Raw genomic sequence first — 25,308 nt, forward strand, 5'->3', positions numbered from 1 at the left:
ACAAAGTTAATGAGCATATAGACACGTGTAAACATAGCATGCGAGATTAACAAGTATAAACAAGTCTCATATTATATAGTGGATAGAGTGTGATTTCTAACAAGTTTAATACTGTTGCGTGTTTTTGTATAATTTTACATGTTGCACCCAAAGTGTATAAAATATAAAAAATGGATTGAGTATACTCACGGTTGTGCGTAGATTCCACTAAACCGAGAGTTGATTGGAGAAGGTTGGTACACCAAGGTTACCCTGAAATGGGTAAACGAAGGTGTGAGTATTCTGATATGATAATGGATTCGTATTAGACTTTAAAATATGGAAAAATGTACAAAAAATCAAGTAACAGACCCTTCGTACGAATGGGTGCCCTTCGTGCGAAGGGGACACTCCCTTCGTGCGAATGGCAAAAGCCATTCGTGCGAATGGAAAAAGCCATTGATGCGAATGGAAAGCCATTCGTGCGACTTGTTTGTTTATGCATGTATGTATGCGTAAAACTTTATTCGTAAACTGTTTTAACATAGTACAAAAATAGTAATTGTTATATGAAGTAAAAACAGTAAGTAAAATAGCCAAACAGTCAAATAAGGACAACCCAGGCGCGTCATACCCAACATGGCAAATGTTGGAGTCGAGGCGGGGTTAACTTACTTCGTGACTAGCAAACTAATTGGTATTCATCCGTGTGGTACGCAAATGAGGCAGTGGAACTAGGTTGGAAAACCAAGGTTCCCACTGTTCACACTTCTGTCATAACTCATATTCATCCATATTGAAGATCGTGAATCTGAGAAGACTTCAACCTTTGCAGTACTGATGAACTCAAATCGAATCGAATAGAAAGGAAATTAAAAACGAAAATATGTAAAAGCAGTCCCCTTCGTGCGAAGGGGATTACCCATTTGCGCGAAGGGTGTCTCCCTTCGTGCGAAGGGTGTAGGTTCGTCTAAAACGGCACTTTAATTCATTCAAAACATATTGGATATTGATGAAAATTAATCCTAACACAAACCCACAACTATGAATTAAGTTGTGAATCTAGTGGATACCAGATTTCATCAAGTTTCGCAACAGAAAATAAAACAAAAGATAAGAACAAGTTTTTTAAAAAAATTTGTAAATCTTAGTTTAAATCTTATATGTGGTGAGGTTTTACCATCAGTTTGCCATGGCAAACTCGTGAAAACCATCCAAGAGATGAATCAAACAAGATGTTTTTGAAGAAATGAAATTAAAATGTAAGAAATGTAAAGGAAAATGAAAGAAAAATCATTACTGAGAGCTTCTGATCGCAAAGGAGAATTTCAGAGCGTCTGAGAGTGTCTGAGCGACTGGGAAAGTGAAATGAGTGAGGTTAGGCGTTTATTTGTAGGCTGAGAAGTGCATTGGGGCGAAAGGGCCTTTCGTGCGAGAGGGACTTGGAGCGACTGGGACGTTTGGGCGAAGCGCCCATTCGCGCGAAGGATGTCCCTTCGTGCGAAGGGTGTTGCCCTTCCTCTCGAAGGTCCTAGTTTGATTATTTTGGTATTTTAGTCGGTTTTCGATGTAACAAGCATAATTGTGTAATGTATGAGTATAAAACATGCATAATGGTGTTTTAAAACATTGATTTTGAGTATGAACATGTAAACAAGTCTAAAATGTACAAGATAAATGTGAATAAAATACTTGATTTTTCATTATGATCACTAGTCTCGGATTACAAGCTGAAAAGAAATAGGATACAATACAAATACAAGTTTTCAAAAATAGAATTACAACAATACTTTCTCAATAAGGAAAATATAGAAATGCGAAGCGTTACATCATCCTACTCGATCTTGGTACTCAGTATAATGGGGGTCGTGTTACCCCGTTGTCGATTTACTCAAAGTAACTAGAGGAGTGTCCGAGTATCCCACACCCTACACCCTAATTAATCAATGTTATTATAAGATATAGAGTTCATATGATGATAAGCTAGAAAAAGAAGAAAAGGAAAAACAAATATCATAAATATCAAAATATTGTTCCTGTATCACTCTATTATGGGTAAAAAAAACTTTAAATTATTATAGATTAAACTATAGTTTTATCTCTCGAGGTGCGGAGGCGTTGACACTTTTACCCGTTATTTTCAAAATCTTATTCCCTTACACCCTGATATTTTCTGTTAAAGGCATGGGTATTTTTGTAATCTTACATCCATTTATGCATATTTCATCCTTTTCTCCCAATGTTTCTGCCCTAACATCCCCTCTCTCTTTATCTATAACTTTTTCTCTCTCACTAAAACTGAAGAACATGAAAATAGTAACGATATGCAAATAGTTGTTCATTTAGCTTCAAATTCTCAATTTGATAGGGCTGTACCATATTATCCTTATGTCAGTAGCATCAAGAACATGACATGAAAATAGTAACGATCTGCAAATAATTGTTCACTCGGTTTTCAAATTCTCAATTTGAGAGCGCAATTCCATATTATCCAAATGTCAGCCACAATCAAGAACATAAAAATATTAATGATTCACAAATAAAGGCTTATTCAGCTTCGAATTTTCAATTTGAGAAGGCAATTCCATATTATCCAAATGCGCAGCAGCAAACAAGAATATGAAAATAGTAATGATCTGCAGATAGGTGTTCATTTAGTTTAAGGTTGGTATATATCTTATGCATTCAATAATCTAGTATATGTATTTATGATGTTTAGACTCTGGGGTATGGGGCTTGGGGTGGGGCGTTGGTTGGCTGAAAACGCTCAAGCCACCACCCCGGGTGCTTGGGTTGGGGCGTGGCCCAAGGGGCGGGAGTTTGAAGCCGGGCGTAGGGTGGGCTAGCGATCCTATGTGGCGGGCTCCTATTCGTTTTTTTTAATAAACTGTCAAGCCACGCCCCAACCCAAGCCCCGTCATACCCCACGGACAGTGGCGAAGCTTGAGATTTCCGACCGGGGGACGAAAGTCACCGGACCTAAAAATTTCTATAAAACCGAGGGGTCGAAAATGTACATACCAAAAAATTTCTATACGAAAACTACATACTCTCCACTACTGAGTGAAAGGTTCGGGGGGTCGGCCGCCCCCTCCCGCCCCTTAAAAGCTTCGCCCATACCCACGGACACGTCACTCACCGGTGGGGGGCTCGAACTCCACGTGTTAACTCATGCCCCCAACCCAAGCCCTACCATACTCTACGGTGTTAATGGTACTTTTATGTGTTGATGATGGTATGTCAGAAGCACTTCTACCACTTTATCAAGATAATATTTACTTTCAGAGTTCATCACCATGAAGATAGTAGCAGGTAAAATTTCTTTGCATTTGTCGTGTTTCGGTATGCAAATTAAATGTTCTTATCCATTTCTCTTTGCTAGAGCTTGAAGATGAACAAGAAGCAGAGTTTGAAGATGAACAATTTAGGGAAAAAAGGGTTTTAATAAAGCAAAATGGGTGGGTGGGCCAGGAAAAACACACGTACCTTACAGAAGTGTCCCTTTTTGTTGGGATCAGGGATAATGAGTTTGTTGTTGGCCAGGCTGTGTTGAAGGCGGAATCAAGCAAGATCGCTAAACACGAGAAGGCTTGTTTAGAGAATCAACATGTGTTTATCCCATTCGCTTTTGATACATTTGGTTCCCTAGACCTAGAGGCTGTGGAATTCTTAAATAGGGTCCAATGGGTTATGAATAGTAGTCTCTCAACATTTAAGGGTCGTTTTGTCTTTAGCAGGATTGGTTTTGCAATTCAAAAGGGGATTGCGGCGCAGCTTGTTGCCCGTTTATCTACCACTTGTTTGTAATTTGTTACTTTGTCATTTTAATGAAGATGATTATGAAATGGGTACGAAAGTAATTTAGCAAAAAATAATCTAACGTTCAATTGAACGAAGGGTCGAAGATTGATGCAATCAGGAAACGTCGGGTGTAAGACAATAAGATTTTAAAAATAGCGGGTAAGAATGTAAGCACCCCAAACCTTAACATCCCGTTCCGATCAAAAATATAGTTCGTTAAATTTACTATTCACAACTTTTTCTTTCTTATGATTTGATAGCAATTCATTCATTAGCCAAACACGATTACATGTAAAGTTTTTTAGCATATACACAATAATAATAATAATAATGTTAAAAAACACAATAATGATATTTAAAAGCAGACTTTCATTATGATCCACTATTTTTTCTTATAATCAAACGGTACAAAACTGCATGGCTCTCATTGCTTGTCATTATTCATGACAATCGAACAAAGATATGATTATTATAACAAATTAAATTCGGCATGTACAGCTAATGGAATCATAGTTTATTTACCATCCACATATGCCAAAACGTGGATGGACTAATATTTTAAATTATTTTTTATTCTTAAGTTATTTTATTAACATGCATGTCTCAATCATATGACGCCTTCAACAATAGCTTCTCTTTCTTTAATTTTTGTACTAACAATATAGTCTTAGATTGAATATATATGATGTGTTTTACGACAAATTGCTTTTAATGGACTCTAATGAGTTATAAACTTAAAAGTTCATGTTAAAGTTCTTTTTCCTAAATAAGTTGAGTTGATATCTTAAGTTTAAGTAGTCATCATCATCACTCGGTAAATCCCACCAATCAGTGGAGGACCCAGAAATTTTTTTTTTTTTAGGTGCGAAACATTTTTAAAAATTTTAGACCCCAAGGTATATAAGTAAAAAAATTGGTTCGTATCAGGTCGGGTCGGGTCATGTAAAACAAAAGAACATCAAACTAAATTTATATAATCATCAAAACATGTCAAACCTTGTTATAAACATAATTAGAACGTCGCCCTACGGATTTTCATTTTTTGAAATCTATCCAAAAGATCAACTAAACCTACTTTCTTAAACACACTAAAAATCATCTAAACATCATATACACCATTAAAAAAAATATCAGGTCTGATCGTATATAACCCATCTAAAAAAGACAAAATATCATTATCATCACTAACAAAATATAGATATATAACCCACCACAAAATAACATATCATCACTAGCAAGAAGCACACATGTCTCCTACCATCAAAAATTCACTTCCAGTGGCTACCGGTTCTGTCCCACCCCACCAAAAATCAACCAAAAAATCATCAAAAAATCAACAGAAATCATCAAAAATAAAAAAGAAACTTACCAGTGTTCGATCGGCGGTGGTATGATGGCTGATTACAGAGGTATGCGGCTGTTGTTGTCGCTGATGTTCTGATCGCTGGCGTGCGTGCAGGGATGATAGAGAACGGGAGAGAATATGTAAGGGTTTTGGGCTTGTTTATTTTATTTTAGTTTGAAATATTGTTAATTTGTTGGGTGTGTTTATTAGACTAAGACTTAGTAGTGGCCTAGTTAAAGGTATTGCGTATTTGGGTTTAGTTATTTAGGTATTAAAAGTTATCTGATTTAGGTAGTGTTTTTAAAAAAATAAGAGTTTACTAAAAAAATTTTAAAATATAAATTGATAACACTTTTTACCTAAGGGGTGCGGACGAAAGATTACAAGGTGCGGACGGAAAATTCCAAGGGGTGCAGACGAAAAATTTCAACGGGTGCGGACGGGATTTTTGGCGGAACTTAGCATTAAAATTTTTTTTCCTGGGGGTGCGTCCGCTCACCTTGGGCTAGCTTTAAGTCCGCCCCTGCCACCAATAGCAAAGCTAAGGTAGGGTCTGAGAAGGGTAAGAAGTAGACAATCTTACCTCTACCCCGTAGGAATAGAGAGGTTGCTTCCGGTAAGACCCCCGGCTCGATAGTAGTTTTGCATCAAGTCTTGGACATAAGGCACATAACACTCAACAATTGAGAAAACTGTCGATTAGTGCATGTACCCCCTTTTCTTTCTGCTATCAACGCCACCACATGATGGATTATTAACCATCGCCATCTTTTAACTTTATTTTCACGAAATTAGTAAAATGACGTTAAAATTAGTGCACTTTCACTTTTGCCACCTGAGCGCCCACACATATATACATTATATGCGCATAACGCAAGTGGGGCCTGATATCTTAAGTTTAAAGCATTGTAAAAATAGAAAATGAAGTCTTACATTTGATCTTTTGATGGCGGATATCGTCCAGTGGCGGAGCTAGTGTATTAATAGGGGTAGCACGGGCTACGATTCAGCACCGTATTCGTAGTGTAAAAATAATCTTTAACTCCGTCTACGTAGTGTAAATTTTCTTTTTTCGGTTTTATATTAAAGATACCTCTGATCCTAAATTTTTTTGGGATATCCCTAATTTTTAGGTTAGATCCGCCATTTATATCGCCTCTATCATATCTCCAGATCTAATATAAGATCCAGTTGTCAAAACAAAAGTTGATCTATTAGGCCATCCGTAGTCGCAGCTCATATAACGCCCTATGGCACCCTGGAACACCGCCCTATCCGGCGTTATGAGGGGGGTTATGTGGTGAGCCGCAATATCTATATCGGGGGACAATTGTTTTTGTTTATCTCACACACATATATATCTATATTTTCTCTCACACACATATATATACATACATGTTATATAACTCTCCTTACTACTACACACCCAAGTTATAATTTACATAACTCCCTTCTCTTACATATTTTGTCACATGTCACATAACCTCCCTTATTCTTTCAAAAAAAAACCATAACCTTCCTTATGGGGTTTGACCACTGAACACGAAGTTATGCTAATGATTCAAAAGTTGGTTATTCAAGGTATGTTTTTGTTCAAGTTATGATAAAAGTTGCAACAGTCACATCTAAGGATGAATTCGTTATCAGGTATGTAATGTTCAGACTGCATTGCAACTTGGACAAGTCATGATTGGTTTGTTCCAACTCATTTAAGCAGAATCTGAATAGACTGCGTGATATGTCGAAAAACGGTTACGAGAATATTATGAGAAGACATTCAATTATTTGAGGACATACCTCTTCATATCATTTCGTGATTGACATGATATATCAATTTTTATGAGAAATTATCTTATAATTGAGCGAGTCTCATGTATATCGTTGATAGGATAATCTTTCTTTATTCAATCTGATAGCGTGTTCTCTTAATTGTTGTATGAATTTTCCTTACAAGTTACAAACAATTGTTGATAAAAAGACAAGCAAGATCTAAAGACAAAAAAGGATTGTGCATAAGGGCAGATAAACATGATTGGGCTGATATCAGCATCAGATGAGGAAGTTGCAAACATGTTCATTATGTCAAAAAATTGAAGACCTCATTGAAATATGACGTCAAGAATGTTAGCATCAAAAGTATCTCATATGAGTATAATTAATCTATAATGTATAGTGTAATCAATTTGAAAATAAGAGATCTGGTTTGAAAATATATCGAAGTTTTCAAAAAATTCTATCAAACACATTCTACCTCTGACCAATTTAGAGATTGTCTCTTAATAGAATCATTAAAAGACTACCAAATAAACCATAACTTTGTTATTTTATCACTAGCTTAGTTCTTAAAAGTGTATATCACATCTTTAATATTTAGAAAATAATTTCATTTCTTGGAAAATTATTTATTCCAAAAAAACTTCTCAAATCCCATTGTTACATTTTATCAAAATGAATAAAGGGCCCTTTAAAATAGCATAGAGATTAGAGGTTGTAAGTTTTTCCTGTATAATGTTTTAATTAATTATGTTTCGATTTTTATGTGTAATATATCACTAAATCTCATTTGCATTATTGAGATTTTTTTCATGATCATCTTTTGTTCTATTTGTACCTTCTAGATATAAAGATATATACAACTTTAGATTGACTTTTCTAACTAATAAACTTATATAGTTATATGTTTGTTATGTTGTGATAGTTAGAAATATGATTTCTGTAAAACCATCTGTAGTAGGGATTTTTTGGCGTTTTTCCCTTATAAAACGCCCAATGCTCCGAACTGCCCCCAGGGGCGTTTTTTATGGTTTTTTTGGGTTGGGTGTGCTTAATAAAACGTCTGATTGAGAAGATGGTGGCCAATAAAATATTTTTGATGGTTATTTTTAATTCTATTACAACACTGTTAACATAATGCCTTGTAACGCTCACATCCTCACTACACCCATTTATGAAAAATGCCCCGTAGTGCCCAATTGATGATTGAACTACACATGATGCAAAACAACCAAGCGTGAAGTATTATTCATGTGTACCACTACACATAATCTACATATCTTCCCTCTAGAGTTCTAGGTACTACTTGAATATTTAAATTTGAATTTTATTTATCTTTTATTTGGAAAAGAGAAATAACTTTTATTTGATAGATATATTATTTTATTTTATTTAGTTTTTTCTTATAATTTAATTTATATTTAATCCACTCAAATTATATTTTTTTATTTTGAATTATTTTTTCGAATTCAAATTCGAATATCCGAATACTGTTTTAAATTTTCAAATAAAATAACCTAAAAATCAAGACAAACATGCTAGTGTTGATAAATAGGAAAGTCGCCACTAACGAAGTAGGGTAAGGTAATCATTTGGTGGTCGAAAGTTATAGTGGATCGGAAAAGAGAGCATAACCCAAAAAGCATATTGATAATTTTATTTAAAAATTAAAATAACAAACAAAAAAAAATATTTCTATAAAAGTTTTATTTATGACACACATACAAGTATACAAGTTTTACATCAAATGTAGCATTTTAAAATTCGCCAACACAGATACACTCAATTTCAAATACAATACATTCCAATATATACGATTTTATACCTTCTCCATCGCCGTTACTTCATAGCAATGTTTTAATCCAGTTTTTATATCGTACTAAGTTTGGCTTAGAAACTATTTAACTTGGTGTATTAGACGATTTAACCGGGTGAACCGGATAGTTCAACAGGTACAACCAGCCAGTTTGAACCGATTTTTAAAACATTGCTTCATAGGACAGAAGGTATTACCTGCTACTTTCAGTCGCTACCAACCGGACCATCCGGTCGATAGATCAAACCGCTCAAATGCGGCCTAAGCCTACATTTCCATATTTCTGGACCCGGTTCACTCTCGCACTCTCTCCACCTTACTTCAACCACAACTATATCCACAGTCAACCGTTTAACCTCCAATGTCAACGTGAAATTACGAGTATGCCCCCCGTCAACTTTCACCCACCCCTTTTTCTTCTTAGCCACCCTCAACCTCTCTTGCTCCGCTGCGACCACCACCTTCGCGATTATCATCTCCGGCGCAACCGTCGATAGAAACATCTCTGCGCCATCTCGGCCACCGAACAAACCCGATAGATTATACCCAGACGAATACGAAATTATATCGAAAGCATTCAAACTCTTCAAACCACCATTCCAGCCACCCTCCTCGACATCTTTCATCTCGAAATGATCCGAACATAACTCTGCGTCACTATACTGTTAAAAACAATGGTATTGTGATGATTCAATAACAGAAACAACAAGAACAACACAAAATAGCGACAAAACAAAGTGACAAAATCTTATTTAACCCAAACCAAAAAAGTACCCCCCAAACCCTAGATCTTACAATCGTAAGATCAATACAAAGAGGAACGATACAACCAGACTTGATGATCATCCACTGATGATCATCTATACCAACAAGTACAGCAGATCTCTCCAACAGATGAGAGAAGACAAAGTACAACCGGAGATACAACCGGAGATAACAAACCCTAGATCTAAACAGAGAAACGTAACAATAATTGGGAGTGAATAATGATCAAATGAGAGAGAAAGTGACTTTTATACTCCTGCTGATCAACAGATTCACTTAGCACCATGAAGTATCAGATTGTCCAAAATACACCCCTGCAAGTTACAACGGACTACCTCCAAAATATCTGGCCCATGAATCTGTTATAACAACTTAAACAATAATAACGATCAGTAGACACAACCCACATATTAGGCCCAATAAATAAAACAGTATAACCCAAATTGAATGAACAGCCCAGTATCTTTTAACACTCCCCCTTCATTCAATTGGGTTTAAACAAATCCAATAATCCCAAACGATCACAAAAACCATTATGTTGAGTAATACTCAACCCTTTTGTAAAGATGTCTGCCAGTTGATCCTCGGATTCAACCTTTGTTGTAACAATGAAACCATTCGACACCTTCTCTCTTAAAAAATACAAATCAATCTCAAAATGTTTCGTACGCTCATGAAACACAGGATTTGCAGCTATTGACATAGCTGCACTACTATCACAAAATACTTGTATTGGAAGACTACATTTGACATTCAACTCATTTAAAACATTCACAATCCACACAAGTTCACAAGTAGCTGAGCACATGGCACGGTACTCAGCTTCACCAGTCGATCTTGAAACCGTGGATTGCTTTTTACTTTTCCACGAAACAAGATTTTGACCCAAAAATATACAGAAACCAGTGACAGACTTACGAGTATCCAAACATTTAGCCCAATCAGAATCTGCATAACAGGACAGATCAAAACTACCACTCTTTTTGAACATTAAACCTTTACCTGGACTAAGTTTTAGATACCGTAACAACCTTAAGGCAATTTTCAAATGAACAGTCAATGGCTTATGCATAAATTGGCTTAAGTACTGAACAGAATAACTAATATCAGGACGAGTTATAGACAAATAGATTAACTTACCAATCAATTTTTGATAATTGGTAATATCAATCAACTCAGTCCTATCACTTTCAGCCCTCTTATTCACAACATGACTCAACTCTATTGGAGTATTTACAGGTTTACACCCAAGATACCCAAATTCAGCTAACAACTCCAAACAATATTTACGCTGATTCAAACACAGCCCACTTTTATCATATACAACTTCCAAACCAAGAAAATACTTTAGTATTCCCAGGTCTTTAATTTGGAAATTATTACTAAGCAAAGTTTTCACTTTATTGATTTCCAAATCATTATTACCAGTTACAATTATGTCATCAACATACACAAGTAACACAACAAATACAGAGGGCTTGGATAAAACATACAACGAATGATCACAAGAACTTTGAACAAACCCTATACCAAGCAAAACATCAGTTAGCTTTTCATTCCACTTTCTAGGGGCCTGTTTCAGCCCATACAAAGACTTAACTAATTTACAAACCTTAGACTCATTTTTGCTATAATAACCTTCAGGAAGAGTCATATAAACATCTTCCGATATTGAGCCATATAAAAACGCATTATTTACATCTAATTGGTACAATGACCAATTATACTGAACAGCCAAGCTCAAGACACATCTTATAGTAACCATTTTGACTACCGGTGAAAAGGTTTCACCAAAGTCAATCCCTTCCCGTTGGTTATACCCTTTAGCAACTAACCTCGCTTTATAGCGCTCAATCTCACCATTAGACCGATACTTAATCTTGTAGACCCATTTACATCCAATGGGTTTCCTACCACTAGGTAAGTCAACAAGTTCCCAAGTGTTATTCCGCATTAAGGCTTCCATTTCAAGGTTCATTGCTTCGACCCACTTAGAATCCTTTGAAGCCTCATTATAACAACTGGGTTCAGTTGACTTACTTAGTTTACTAATAAAGCTCACATTTTCAGCAGATAAACATGCATAATTCACAACTTTATTAATATCATATTTCACATTACCACTTAACACAAAATCCTGGAATTTTTTAGGAAAAGATACATTTCTAGAAGACCGTCTAAGACCTTCTAAATTTCCCTCAGCTGGGCTGATCTCATCAGTCGACACAACAGTGTCCTCTGCCCTGCCAGACTCCCTACTACTACTACCTTCTACACTAGAACCTAAGTTATGACCTGAACTACTTAGACCAGGAGCGGCAGACGTAGAGGGACCTGGCTGCTGATCATCACTGACTGTGTCGTGAGAATCAGTAGTACCCTCTTCATCATTGGGAGTTAAAGAAAACTCAGGTGAATTTGTTTCATTTTTATCAAAAAAGTTTATCAAGTTTAAACTGTTATCAATATTAACTTCACCATTAATTTGTTTAGACTTAAAAGGATACACATGTTCATAAAACTTGACATCTCTAGAGAAAAAAACCTTTTTCTCATCTATACTCCAAAGTTTATAACCCTTTTTTACATTAGAGTACCCTATCAAAACACACTTATCAGCATGATAAGCAAATTTGTCAGGTTCATTCAAATTAGTACTGAAACAAAGACACCCAAAATTTCTAAAATAAGACAGAGAGGGTCTAAAACCAAACATTAGCTCATATGGACTCTTTCCACTTAACACAGAAGACGGCAGCCTGTTAATGATATACACAGCAGTTAGCACACAGTCACTCCAAAATCTTAAAGGAAGGCCACTCTGAAACATTAAAGTTCTGGCTGTATTTAAAAGATGTCTGTGCTTACGTTCAACTACCCCATTCTGTTGTGGGGTATATGAACATGAAGTCTGATGCACAATACCTTTCTGTTTACAAAATGTACTCATTTGATTATTTATAAATTCTGTACCATTATCACTTCTAAACATCTTTACCTTCTTTTTAAACTGTGTTAATACAAGTTCATAAAAGTATTTCAAATTTTCAAACACTTCAACTTTACTTTTAAGCATATAACACCAAACAGTTCTAGTAAAGTCATCAACAACAGTTAGAAAATATTTATAACCTTCATAGCTAGACACCTTGTAAGGTCCCCACAAATCCAAATGTATTAGATCCCCTAATTCCTTTGACTTATGATCACTCAAAGGAAAAGGAACCCTAACCTGTTTGGACCTGTGACAAACCTCACAAGGATTATGTTCAACAATTTTAACATCCAAACTATCTTTTAACACAGCCAAAACTTGATCAGACGGATGACCTAACCTACTATGCCAAAGATCAGATTTAACAGAACTATTAAAGCACAAATTAGCAAAATTACCATTTCTACCAACAAAATACAACCCATTCTCTTGCCTACCAATCACCAGAATTTTCTTTGACCTCAAATCCTGTAACATACAGTTGTTCTCATTAAACAAGACAGCTATTTTATTGTCTTTTGCTAACTTGTGAACAGACAATAAATTGACACTATACCCAGGAACATAAAAAACATCTTTTATAATAACATTGTTAATCAATTTAAGATCACCAATTTTTAACACACTAACACTTGTTCCATTTGGGTGACCAACTTTTAACCCACACTCAGACACATCTATGCAATTAAACATGTCCTTATCACTTTTAATCATGTGCTGATTAGCACCTGAATCAACAACCCAATTATATTCATGACTAAAACACACACTGCTAGAACAACTCAAAAAACCAGACATACAAGCAGACATACCTCCCATATTGGACTTCTCCTGATCCCCATCAGGTTTTTCACCAACTAAACTCATTAGCTTTGCAATCTGTTCTGGAGTAAAAGGCAAAGCAGACACAGCAGAACTAGAAGGACCAGAAGACATACCAGACCTACTAGTATTATTACCATTATTTTTACCAAAAGACATATTACCCCTTTTTTTCATACCAGGTGGATAACCAATTATTTCAAAACACCTATCAACAGTATGACCTATCATATTACAATGAGTACACTTTAGATTTGAATTAGGTCCTCTAAAATTTCTTTTTGATGTGTTTTGATTAGATTGATTAGACCTAGCCACATAAGAGACACTTTGACTCTTAGAACCACTACTTGAGAGTCTATGTGACTCCTCTCTAGAAACAATAGAGAAAGCAACTTTAACTGATGGAAATGTTTCTCTTGTTAAAATATTAGTTCTCACAGGTTGATAGATATCATCAAGCCCCATGAGAAACTGCATTAACTTTATAAGAGCAGAGAAGTCATTATAGTCCTTAGCAGCTTGACAAGAACATGAAGGCAGTTGAAGCATTGCATCAAACTGCTTCCACATTGTTGTCAACTTATTATAGTATTCAGCAACAGTACTACCATTTTGAGCAATACAGTTTATTTTCTTATACAGATCATAGACAACAGAACCATCAATCTTATCAAAAGACTCTTTTAAATCAGTCCAAACTTCAGAAGCTAGTTTAGAAAAAACTTGACCAAGAAACAACTCTTCTGAAACAGAATTCAATAACCAAGTAAGTACAACAGAATTGCATCTATCCCACTGAGCAGCTAATATCTCATCATCCTTAGACTTTTCCACCTTACCATCTATAAACCCATACTTGTTTTTAGCTTCTAAAGCCAACTTCATAGCACTAGACCACACAGCATAATTCTCAGTACCTTTGAGTTTAACACTAACAATGGTTAAACTACTGGAGTCACTAGGGTGTAAGTACAATGGATCTCCTATATCCAATTTACCAATCAAAGTCTGAGAAGTACTAGGAGCAGGTTCAGGAGGCATAATGACAAACAATAATAAGACACCAGATATACAAACAAACACCAGCAGGTAAACACCAGCAAACACACAGAACAAAAGACAAAACAGCCAAAAAAAAAACACTATGGCGAAACTGAGTCAGGGACCAGATTCCAGGTTCATCACTCAATAGGTGCCTGGACAAGCCTTTACTCAGAAGCCAATCTACCCTAGACAATCAATAACAACCAATAACAAATATATGTGCCGGTCCTCACTACCCCGACTTCAACTACTCCAATCAACAGAAATAAAAAAGAGAGATAGAACCAGCTTACAGTGGGTGCAATAAAACCTTCAAAGATCACCAGATCTGTAGTTTTCAAGAACTACTGGATCTGATGCAAGAAACCACAAGATAACCCTTCTGGTCAGTTTGCCCTAGATCTTCTAAGGATCTAGAGACCAACACAGAAGTCTTGACAAGAAGAGGGTACAAAGATCCTTCAGATAGTGAACAGATCTAACCAGATCTGTTAACAACCAGCCAACCCTTAGCTAGGATTTAGTCCAATCACCACCAAGAACAACCAGATCTAACCAGATCTGATATCAACACAAGTTTCCGAGCACAGAAACCCTAAACAACAATAAAGAAACTAATCAGAAAACACAAGACCAAATGCAGCGGATATACAAACAGATCATCAACAGGAGCTCAAGGCTCTGATACCATGTTAAAAACAATGGTATTGTGATGATTCAATAACAGAAACAACAAGAACAACACAAAATAGCGACAAAACAAAGTGACAAAATCTTATTTAACCCAAACCAAAAAAGTACCCCCCAAACCCTAGATCTTACAATCGTAAGATCAATACAAAGAGGAACGATACAACCAGACTTGATGATCATCCACTGATGATCATCTATACCAACAAGTACAGCAGATCTCTCCAACAGATGAGAGAAGACAAAGTACAACCGGAGATACAACCGGAGATAACAAACCCTAGATCTAAACAGAGAAACGTAACAATAATTGGGAGTGAATAATGATCAAATGAGAGAGAAAGTGACTTTTATACTCCTGCTGATCAACAGATTCACTTAGCACCATGAAGTATCAGATTGTCCAAAATACACCCCTGCAAGTTACAACGGACTACCTCCAAAATATCTGGCCCATGAATCTGTTATAACAACTTAAACAATAATAACGATCAGTAGACACAACCCACATATTAGGCCCAATAAATAAAACAGTATAACCCAAATTGAATGAACAGCCCAGTATCTTTTAACACCAATTCTAAACCACGGATCCTTAACAATCTCATCGACAGTAATCCTCGTTTGAGGATTCGTGTCAAGAAGTCGCGACAAGAACCGCTTTAGCTCCGAAGACATCCATTTCGGAAACCTAATTTCGCCTTTGCAAATCTTCAAATACATCACCATCACATTCGAATCATTAAACGGCAAATAACCGGTACTAAGAACGTATAAGATGACACCACACGCCCATATATCCACCTTCGCGCCGTCATAACCTTTCTTCGCTAAAATCTCCGGCGCAACATACGCCGGAGTACCACACATCGTATGCAAGAGTCCGTCTGATGATGCAGACGGACTCCTCCTACGATGGGTCACCGCAGATAATCCAAAATCCGTAACTTTCAAGTTCCATTTCTCATCCAACAGGAGATTCTCCAACTTTAGGTCACGGTGGTAAACACCGCGGGAGTGGCAGTATCCGACGGCGGAGATAAGTTGTTGAAAATATTTCCGGCTGAGATCTTCACTAAAACGACATTTAGCCACTTTAGAAAAGAGATCACCACCTTCCGCAAACTCTAATACGAAATATATTTTCTTCTGGTTCGCCAGCACTTCGTGCATGCGAACAATGTTCGGGTGGTTTAGCCGCCGCATGGCTGCGATCTCACGCTTAACATGCGTGGCTAAACCACCCGTAACAATTCTCTGCTTGTTCATAGATTTAATGGCGACACTTTGTTTTGATACAGCGTCCCAACCATGGTAAACCTTAGCAGAAGCTCCATAGCCGAGAAGCTTTCCTAACTCGTATTTACCGAACAGGGTTTTCGGCGCCGGCGTTTGCAGTTCTTCGTCGGAATATTCTGCTAGCGCCGGCGTCATGGCATAAAATTGAATATTATTGAGTAGATTTTGTTGTGCTTAAAAGGGTGTGTTGGATTAACGTAAAGACATCTCTCCGTATTTATTTTGATTCTTGGATTGTTTTTTAATTGGTTATATATAATTAATCAATTATTAAAATAAAATATCTTGCTTGGAGAAAATTGAAAACGATTCGAGTATTCAACCTTTGGGATCCACAAAGAACGCATGGATATTACAAAAGGGCACAAAAATAAACTACTCATGTTAGGTGTTATTTTTCTATGAATCTTAATAGAATCTAATATAAGTAATCGGTGATAGTGAACGTATTATTGTTTTCTTCTCATTAAAAATGTTATCATATGTGTCATTGTATTTCAATTTTCCCATATAGCTAATTTTATTAATCGATTTATACGTGTGCTTGGTTAGCTATGGGTGAGGAATGTAAAAAATAAGATTATAATGGACCGGACGTTCATAATCTGATGAAACACAGGCTAACACTGAGGTTAATCTGTAGGGTTATTCTTTCTGTGGGTTCAATCTCCTTTCTTACTCGCTGAAATGACCTAGATCCTACAAAACAGCAACACCGTTAGTCTCGTTAAGAGGGAAATATGGGGGTTTCCCTCTTAACCAGGCTCCGGCATGAGAATAAGTACTGTTCTGAGGGCGAATAAACAGTGTGTGTTGAGTGTGTGAATAAAGAGAGCCAGATCCTTTAACCTGAATGATGAAGGGTCCTATTTATAGCCGGAGGGTGAAAGAGGGAGGAGCAGTTGTGCCAGCTGTGGTTGCGCGCCAGCTGTCTGACCAAGGGGAATATCCTCTTGGTCTCCTCTGCCATAGCCGGTGTAGTGGTACACGTGGCGCGCTTACATTTGTCCATGCTGGAAACCTCATACCGGTGTTGTCAGCTCTGCCCCCTGATTTGTCGTAGGCCTATGTGGCGTTCTGCAACTGGTGACACGTGTTGTCCTTTTTTGTCGGATGGAGCATCTTTGGTGTCACCTTGGCATTTTCCAGAAGCTTCTAGAAGCTTATGGATTGCTTTACTGATGTGGGCCGGAAAAGGAGGTGTGGTCCTGCCATGTAGGCAGGGAATTGGGACCATACCTCTTCAAGTCCCCCTAGTCCAGTGTGCCTTCTAGTTGAGTTGATCGTCTAGGAGGGATTCTGGACTTATAAGGTTAGTGGTTTTTTTTTTTTTTTTTTTTGTGGCGCATGAGTTTTGGTACTTTAAAGAGTGAGCCAAATGGACGCATGGCGCATAGGTTTTGGCTATTTGCAAAAGGTGAGCCAAATGGACGCATGGCGCATGGGTTTTGGCGATTTACAAAAGTTGAGACAAATGGACGCATGGCGCATGGTGCATGGCACTTTGTAAGAAGTGAGCCAAATGGACGCATCGCGCATGGGTTTTGGCACTTTGTAAAAAGTGAGCCAAATGGACGCATCGCGCATGGGTTTTGGCACTTTGTAAAAAGTGAGCCAAATGGACGCATGGCGTATGGCCTTTATTGTTTCCTTCTAATAGAAGTTTTGTTCTCTTGGGGAAGATGTTGATGTGACTGTCTGACGTCCCTGTCTTGTCGGAGATGAACAGACTCCTTTTCAGTTCACGTCAGTTACTTTCTGTCACGTCGTCAGGCCTGTTACCCATGCTCCCGAAAAAAGAGGTGACGTCTTCTCTCTCCTCTGACGTGTCTTTCCCCCATTGCTTGCTTTCTCTGGACTCCGACGGCCCACTACCCATCGCATTAAATGCAATGGGTATAAATAAGAGGCGGTTTCTCCTTCTTCCTCTCTTTTCAAATTTTTTCAAGTTTGGTTTTCTCCATTTCTCTTATCTTTCCTTCTTTCTTCATTTGAATACTTTCGTTTAGCCTCTCATTATCCTCATTATGTCTGGTGCAAATCCTTCTCAAAGGAAGAGGAAACATAAGGGGAAAGCTCCTCCTGGCCCTGACCAGGCAGTTATTGGGTGGAAAGAAGAAGAGTTCCACAATCTTGTTCAAGGGATGGGTTTTCGCCCTGAGTGGGGAGCCCAATATCCGACTGCTGGTTCCACCGCCTTGGATGCTCCTCCTGGTTATTTGACTCTATACGCTGCATTCTTCCGGGAGGGTAACTTTAGGCTTCCCATCACTAAGTTTACTGCCTCGGTGTTGAGGAACTATAGGCTTCATATTTCTCAGATTAACGCGATTGGGCTTCCGCGTATTACTCACTTTGAGTTCGTTTGTAGAGCATACTGTATTGAGCCGACGTTTGAGATGTTCAACGTCTTTTACAGTGTTACTTATGCCAGTGGGTTTTATTCTTTCAACGCCCGGTCGGGTGTTTCTCCGGTTTGTTCCGTTCCCTTGAAGAGCTTGCACGATTGGAAGCAGAAATTCTTCTACATTCGTCGCGGTGTAATTCCAACGGATATGCACTATTGGTCGGTGAGTGAAGGGATTCCGAAGGTGGATGTGTTGGTGGATTATGCTGCCCAAGATTGGTACAAGAAAATAACAAACAAGGCAACTGCTATTTCTCAGTTGGAGGAGATGGCCTTAGTCGGTGCCGGAATGAGTTTGTTGTGGGTGCTGAAGAATCCTTTGGGTGTTCCTGTTTACAGTTATCAAGGCAAATGTATGTGATTTCCTTAGGGCATTTTTGAATTATCTTGTTTTATGTATGTTTTTCCTTATCTCTTTGTCTTTTGCAGTTGGTTATAGTTTGATAAACGCTTTGGACCCGAAAGCTGCTGGTGCCATGGTTGAGGCCATCCAAGAAGATGGGACACCGACGTGGTTAAGCCAAATTCGAGGCCGTTTCTTGCACCCATCTGATGAAAGTTTCAGTAAATACGCCAATGTTGCCCTAGGTGAAGATGATCAAGATGACCCTGTTGATCCTATTCGAGAGGAAGTTGTTGTTCTCTCGAGTGGGAGTTCTGACGAATCCCCTGAAGGTCTAACTTCTCATTGCGCGCGTGCAGGTACCGCGCAGGGTGTTGTTGATGAACCTATTCATGAGGTTGTTGGTGATGATGCAGAGATGCCCGTTGATCCTTCTGCACAATTGGAGACAAGGAAGAAAGCAAAGACTGATAAGTCTGTGAGGGGGGAGAAGAAGGGGGAGGACAAAACGGCTGGTACTTCTCGTAAGCGTCCCTCTACTCTTCCTTGTCTAGATTATGTGGTTGTCTCTAACACGTTGTCTGGTCTAGGAGTTGGTAAGAAAGCTCGGGAGTCTGACCCGGATGATCAGTCTACTTTGACTGATATGATGAAGAAAAAAGCGCTTGAAGAGAAGAAGCGTAAACTTGATGAGCAGGCCGCTGCTCTTCTTGCTGCGAAAAAAGCTAAGCTCCATAAGGAAGCCCCTCCCGCGCCTTCCGAGTCTGAAATAGATATGGGTGTTTTTAGTGGAGGTCGCGGGAATCTCCTGGAAGAGATATTTGCTGCTTCTGCCCCTCCTGGTAATGGTTTTTATAGTTGTATATTTCTTTCATGTTTCTTCGAGTTACTTTTAACTGTTGTGGTTGCTTTATGACAGAAGTCAAGTCTGGCAAGAAACCCCGTAAGTTGGATATTTCACAGATCACTCCACCTGCTTCTCCTCCGTCGAGGACGATTGGCTTGACCCCTCCTCTGGATGATTCTGAGAAGGAGAAGAAAGAAGATGAAACTGTTGTCGAGAACGCGGGTGAAGGTGGTGGTGATACCGCAGGTGATGCAGGTGTTGATGATAGATGTAAGTAGGGGTGTGCATGGGTCGGTTTGGGTCGGTTTTGACCTAAAACCATAACCATAACCACGATGTCGGTTAATGGATAACCATAACCATAACCGATCGGTTGTGGTGGTTATGGTTATTCGGTTTTGATGGTTTTAGCGGGTCGGTTATGGGTGGTTAACCGTGTATTTAGCTTAGCTAAAAGTAGCTTATTTTTTTACATGGAATAAATTGTTATTGCATATTTGTATATATTAGTATTTTTACATAGTATAAAAAATACATATAATCTATAATATTAATACCAATTATTATCGAATATTGAAATAAAGTGATATGATACATTCCATAAAGTCAAATAAATATCCAACCAAAACCATAAAACGATATGAAAAACCTATAAATACTAAAAATCTACGATAAACAACATCAAACATCAAAAATATGGTGAAATGTCCCAAATCCTACAAAAATTTATTACATGTCGGTTCGGTTCGGTTATGGTGGGTAAGAAAAAAATGATAACCATAACCGACCCGCTACTTTCGGTTTTCAAAAAAACCATTAACCGACCCACCGATTTTTTATTTGGTTCGGTTTTTCGGTTCGGTTTTGTCAGTTAATTCGGTTTTTTGCACACCCCTAGATGTAAGGGTATTGAGACTGAGGTGGAGTCCAGTGAGGCCACTCCACGTCAGACCATTTATACTAAGCGCCCTTCAAGTGGTGGTGGTGCTACTTTTGGTGCGGTTCGCAGTCGCAGTTTACGAATGTCCGTGCTGATTCGTGGGATACTCACAATCCTGCTTGTGATTACTTGCCGCACGCGCCTCGCTGGAATCTTACTCAAGGTTCCCGAATGAATGATTTGGGTAACTCTGATGACTTCTTTTCTATGTCTCTTCCGCCCGCTGAAAGGATGTTCCAGAAGCGACGTAATCGCTTTGAGTTATTAGACGATCATGTTCGCGCCGGAGTTAACTTCTTTGCCTCTGCTCAAGAAATTGTCCGGGATTGGAAATCTATGGGGGAAGAGACAGCTGAGTTTGAGGATGCGAAGAGAGCGTTACCTGAGGAAAGAGAGAAATTTAATGCTGAAAAGAAGGGTTTGCAATGGAGGGTCTCCGATGCCGAGCAGAAGCTTGAGGAACAGAAACAAATTAACCTTCAAAAGCAGAAAGATTGGGAAATTGCTTGTGAACGCACCAATGCTGAGATGTAATCTCAGCGCGATGCGATTGTTCGATTATCTGGTGAGAAGAAGGAGCTAGCAGATGAAGCCCATCAGGCGCGCCTTGCGTCTGAGAAAAAGGAGAAGGAGTATGTCGATCGTATCGACAAGTTGGAACTCCTTGTGAAGCAAAAAGCTTCTGAGTGTGAGGCTACTGGAAAGCTTCTTGAGGAAAAGACTTTTGAATGTGCGGCTTCGAATGGCCTTGTTAAGGAGGTATCTGCTGATTGCAAATGGTTGCTTTCGCGCGCGGTGCCTCTGGTAACTTCTTCGCTCGTTTTTGTTTCTTTTTTGGTATGTTTTGACGATTCCTCTTATGTTGTTGTTTGCTTGCTTGCAGCTTGCTGACCGTATTGTGAATTCCCCTGAGCTTGCCACGTATATATATGAATTGGGTCAGGCGGGATACAATAGTGGTCGGAAATACGGCTACTCCGAGGGTAAAGCTGCGGCTATTAATAAGGAGAAGTACCACCACTTTGAGCTTTATGCGGAGGATTGTGATGGCAGGTATGCTGCAAAACGCAAAGAGTTTTCCTCCTTGGAATTTGCCGTTGTTAAAGCTGCTGAGAAGCTAGCTAGGAAAGTTGATGGTGTTGCCTTGTTGAAAAAGGCTCTTGGGGATAAAGCAGGCGCGGCGGGAGGCGCGGGTACTAGCCATCCTAAGTGAAGGATTCTGGCCTGTGTGCCGCATATGGCCTTAAACAGCCTTGTAATTTTTGGTGACTTGTGAACAATTTTTATTTTCGTTTACTTTTTATGTTTGTGAATAACTGATCATGCTTGACCTTTGGTATGTTAATATTTGTTTCGTTTTTATGCGAATTTTGTTATCTTCAAAATATGTGCATGTAAAATTACTTTGATTAGGTGTCGCGAATGAATGATGGCGCTGACAGGTTATGTTGTGTTAACTACAACGTTTATTCTGTCGTATTTGTGCGCGAGTTGGTTCGTGACTACGAAGTGATCGAGTTGCAGGTTATTGTGTTGGCTCAGCTGTGTTCAGCTTTTGGAGCGTTACAATGTTTATTGACCTTGCTATCGATGTTTTCGTGTTTATGTGGGCACGAAGTTTTATTTTGGCGTTTTATAGGCTTTGGTTGTGTTTCTGACCTAGCTGTGCACTTGGTTGTGACGAGCCTTGGAGGTCTACAACGTTTCCTATGGTCGAGCCATTGATGTTTTCGTGTACGCCCAAAGTAATATATGCAGTTGTTTTCTTTCATGGGGGTATGTCCCATGTTTGAACTAGTAAGGATGTTACCTTACTACTTGTTTTCTTTTTTGTGAATATATAGAATCACCGGGGTAACCCTTTACCCAAAAAAAAGTAATATATGCAGTTGTGACAAGAAATTTGCATGAGATAAAAATAGCCAAACACTTTTTGTATTACGGTAAATGTGTTGGCGATTCAGCCGTTGCGGTTACATAACTGTTTTACATATAACATTTTCTCAGCTGCTGAGCGTTCCAGGTTCGTGGAACCTCCTTGTCGTCGATGGTGCGCAGTTTGTAAGCTCTCTTGCCGAGTACTGCCTCTATTACATATGGACCTTCCCATTTGGGAGCCAGTTTCCCGGATTTTTCTGCGTTGGAAGCCTCGTTGTCCCTTAGGACGTAATCCCCTAGGTTAAAGGTGCAGACTCGGACCTTGGAGTTGTAGTACTTTTCCAGCTTTGTTTTGTATTTCGCTTCGTTGATTGCCGCCATCTCTCTCCTTTCTTCTAGGAGGTCCAGGTCGATCCTCCTTTCTTCTTCGTTGTCGATTAAGTTCATGGAGAGCGTTCGTGGGGACGGCAATCCGATTTCTGCTGGTATTACTGCTTCAGACCCATAAACTAGACTGAACGGTGTCTCACCGTTGCTTGTCTTTGGCATTGTTCTGTGGGCCCACAGTATGCTGGGCAGCTTGTCGACCCAGCCCCTTCTTTTCTCGCCTAACCTTGCCTTGATGCCGTCGACAATGCTTTTGTTGACCGCTTCTAATTGACCATTACCTTGCGGGTGCGCAACCGAAGAGAAGGTGTGTTCGATGTGCAACTCTTTGAACCATCGTTCGAGGTCGTCTGCGGCGAAGTTCCTTCCATTGTCAGTGATGATTCTGAGTGGTAGGCCGAAGCGGCAGATGATTTGTTCCCATATGAATCTCTTGACAACATTTGACGTGGTTGATGCAAGTGCCTTCGCCTCTACCCACTTGGTAAAATAGTCGACCGCTACTATTATGAACTTAACCGCTCCTGGGGCTTCTGGGAAAGGGCCGACCATGTCTATGCCCCATTGCTGGAAAGGCCATGCGGTTGTGACTGGTACCAATTCATTTTTAGGGCGCATTGTCTTGGGCGCATGTCTTTGGCATCCACTGCATTTCCTCAACTCTCTTACCGCGTCTAAATGCATTCCGGGCCAGTAGTACCCGGCGTTCATCACTTTTGCCACCACCATTCTTGGCCCTGTATGTATACCACAGATTCCTTCATGGATTTCTCTGATCAAATAGTTTGCGTCCTCAGCGTCGACGCATCTCAACAGTGGACCAAGGTATGACTTTCGGTATAAAATTCCATCGGCCATCTGATAATGCTCGGCTTTGTACTGGATCTTCCTTGCCTCGGTCTTGTTCTCTGGGAGTATCCCGGATTGAAGATACATGATTATTGGAGTCATCCAAGACGTCGTTCCTGTCTGGATGACGCTTACTTCCCTGAGTGGAACAGATGGGTTGCTCAAAACTTCTATGCGCACATCTTTCGCCAAATGTTGGAAGCTTGTAGATGCGAGTTTACTCAGTGCATCTGCTAGTTTGTTCTTGTCACACCCCTAATTTCCACGTGTCACCGGTGGGCCCGGTGGGGAATTCGTGACGTAGTTGATATCATCATATGTCAAACAACACAAATTATAATGCACAGCGGAAGCAAATGAAAATAGATTTATTTCAACTATTAATTGTAATATCAAGTATCACAACCAGTCAAAATAGATCCACAGGCGGATCGAAGTAAAAAGAAAGAGATTGTTCAACAGATTATGCATCCCAAAAGCTTGCGAGACTCTACGATGCTAAGGAGAAACCAGCCTATTCCGTATAGCACCTGCACTTAATCTTTTTGGGGAAAATACGTCAGTTTGCACTGGTAAATACAATTTAACTGACTCATTTTGAAAATATTTAAAAATATTGGTTTTAAATGCACAAGGCACAAAACATTTTATAACTTGGGAATAATTAAGCAGAGTTAAACTTGTAAAAGATTTACATGTTTGTTGACCGTTCAGTCGCCCGAGTCGTGTCGGGTTTAAGGTTAAATGACACACCACATGGTATAAGTCCGCGGCGGGAAGCCAACGTTAATACCTTAAAATAATAGACAGAAGATCGGGTGTACGCCTACACCCGACTGTCGAGGTCGTGGCCAAAAATGATGCCAAGGATATCCGGGACATGGTCATTAAGCTCCCAAAGGTACAAGAAACAAACAACACCAGATTTTCAAACGGGTCCCATTGGTAATACCCATCTACTAATGAGATGGAACCAACCGCCCGACCAAGCGGTATATTACATACCGTACCCCAAGCCCGTATAGGGAAAATAAGTTAAAAGTATTTACCTGAGCAAGTATAACCACAATTTCAAAATGCACGTGTCTTTTACTGGGCTCCTACTCTGGAACGAAGGTTATAATAACCTATTAGAATTCTAACGGGTCTTTTAACATAGCCTAAGCTTAGACCGGTTAGTTTCAAAGAGTAATTATGGTTTAATCGCGAGGAATGCGAAAACCGGGGAGGAATGTGATTTAGACCCTACAAGTTTGGATACTTGTATAATATGGGTAAACTAAATACATTCTGAATTTTGAGACTTAGATGATATGGTTTGACCC

At 38.9% G+C, this 25,308-nt stretch overlaps 2 protein-coding genes across 2 annotated transcripts; one reads left to right on the forward strand and one right to left on the reverse strand.

Annotated features, from left to right (window-relative positions):
* The first annotated feature begins 2,231 nt into the window (after window positions 1-2,231).
* LOC110883387 lies at window positions 2,232-3,835 on the forward strand. Its single transcript, XM_022131154.2, has 3 exons — window positions 2,232-2,643; window positions 3,224-3,291; window positions 3,362-3,835. The coding sequence occupies exons 2-3, from the start codon at window positions 3,276-3,278 to the stop codon at window positions 3,784-3,786; spliced, it is 441 nt and encodes a 146-aa protein (XP_021986846.1). The 5' UTR covers window positions 2,232-2,643; window positions 3,224-3,275; the 3' UTR covers window positions 3,787-3,835.
* Window positions 3,836-8,636: 4,801 nt separating this feature from the next.
* Window positions 8,637-16,551, reverse strand: LOC110886455 (CBL-interacting serine/threonine-protein kinase 14). Its single transcript, XM_022134262.2, has 2 exons — window positions 15,607-16,551; window positions 8,637-9,376 (listed from the first exon to the last, which is right to left on the reverse strand). Exons 1-2 carry the CDS (start codon window positions 16,465-16,467, stop codon window positions 8,921-8,923), a joined length of 1,317 nt encoding a protein of 438 aa, XP_021989954.1. The 5' UTR covers window positions 16,468-16,551; the 3' UTR covers window positions 8,637-8,920.
* Window positions 16,552-25,308: the final 8,757 nt, after the last annotated feature.

Source organism: Helianthus annuus, chromosome 6 (assembly GCF_002127325.2).
Source record: "Helianthus annuus cultivar XRQ/B chromosome 6, HanXRQr2.0-SUNRISE, whole genome shotgun sequence".
In the NCBI taxonomy this organism is placed as follows: Eukaryota; Viridiplantae; Streptophyta; class Magnoliopsida; order Asterales; family Asteraceae; genus Helianthus; species Helianthus annuus.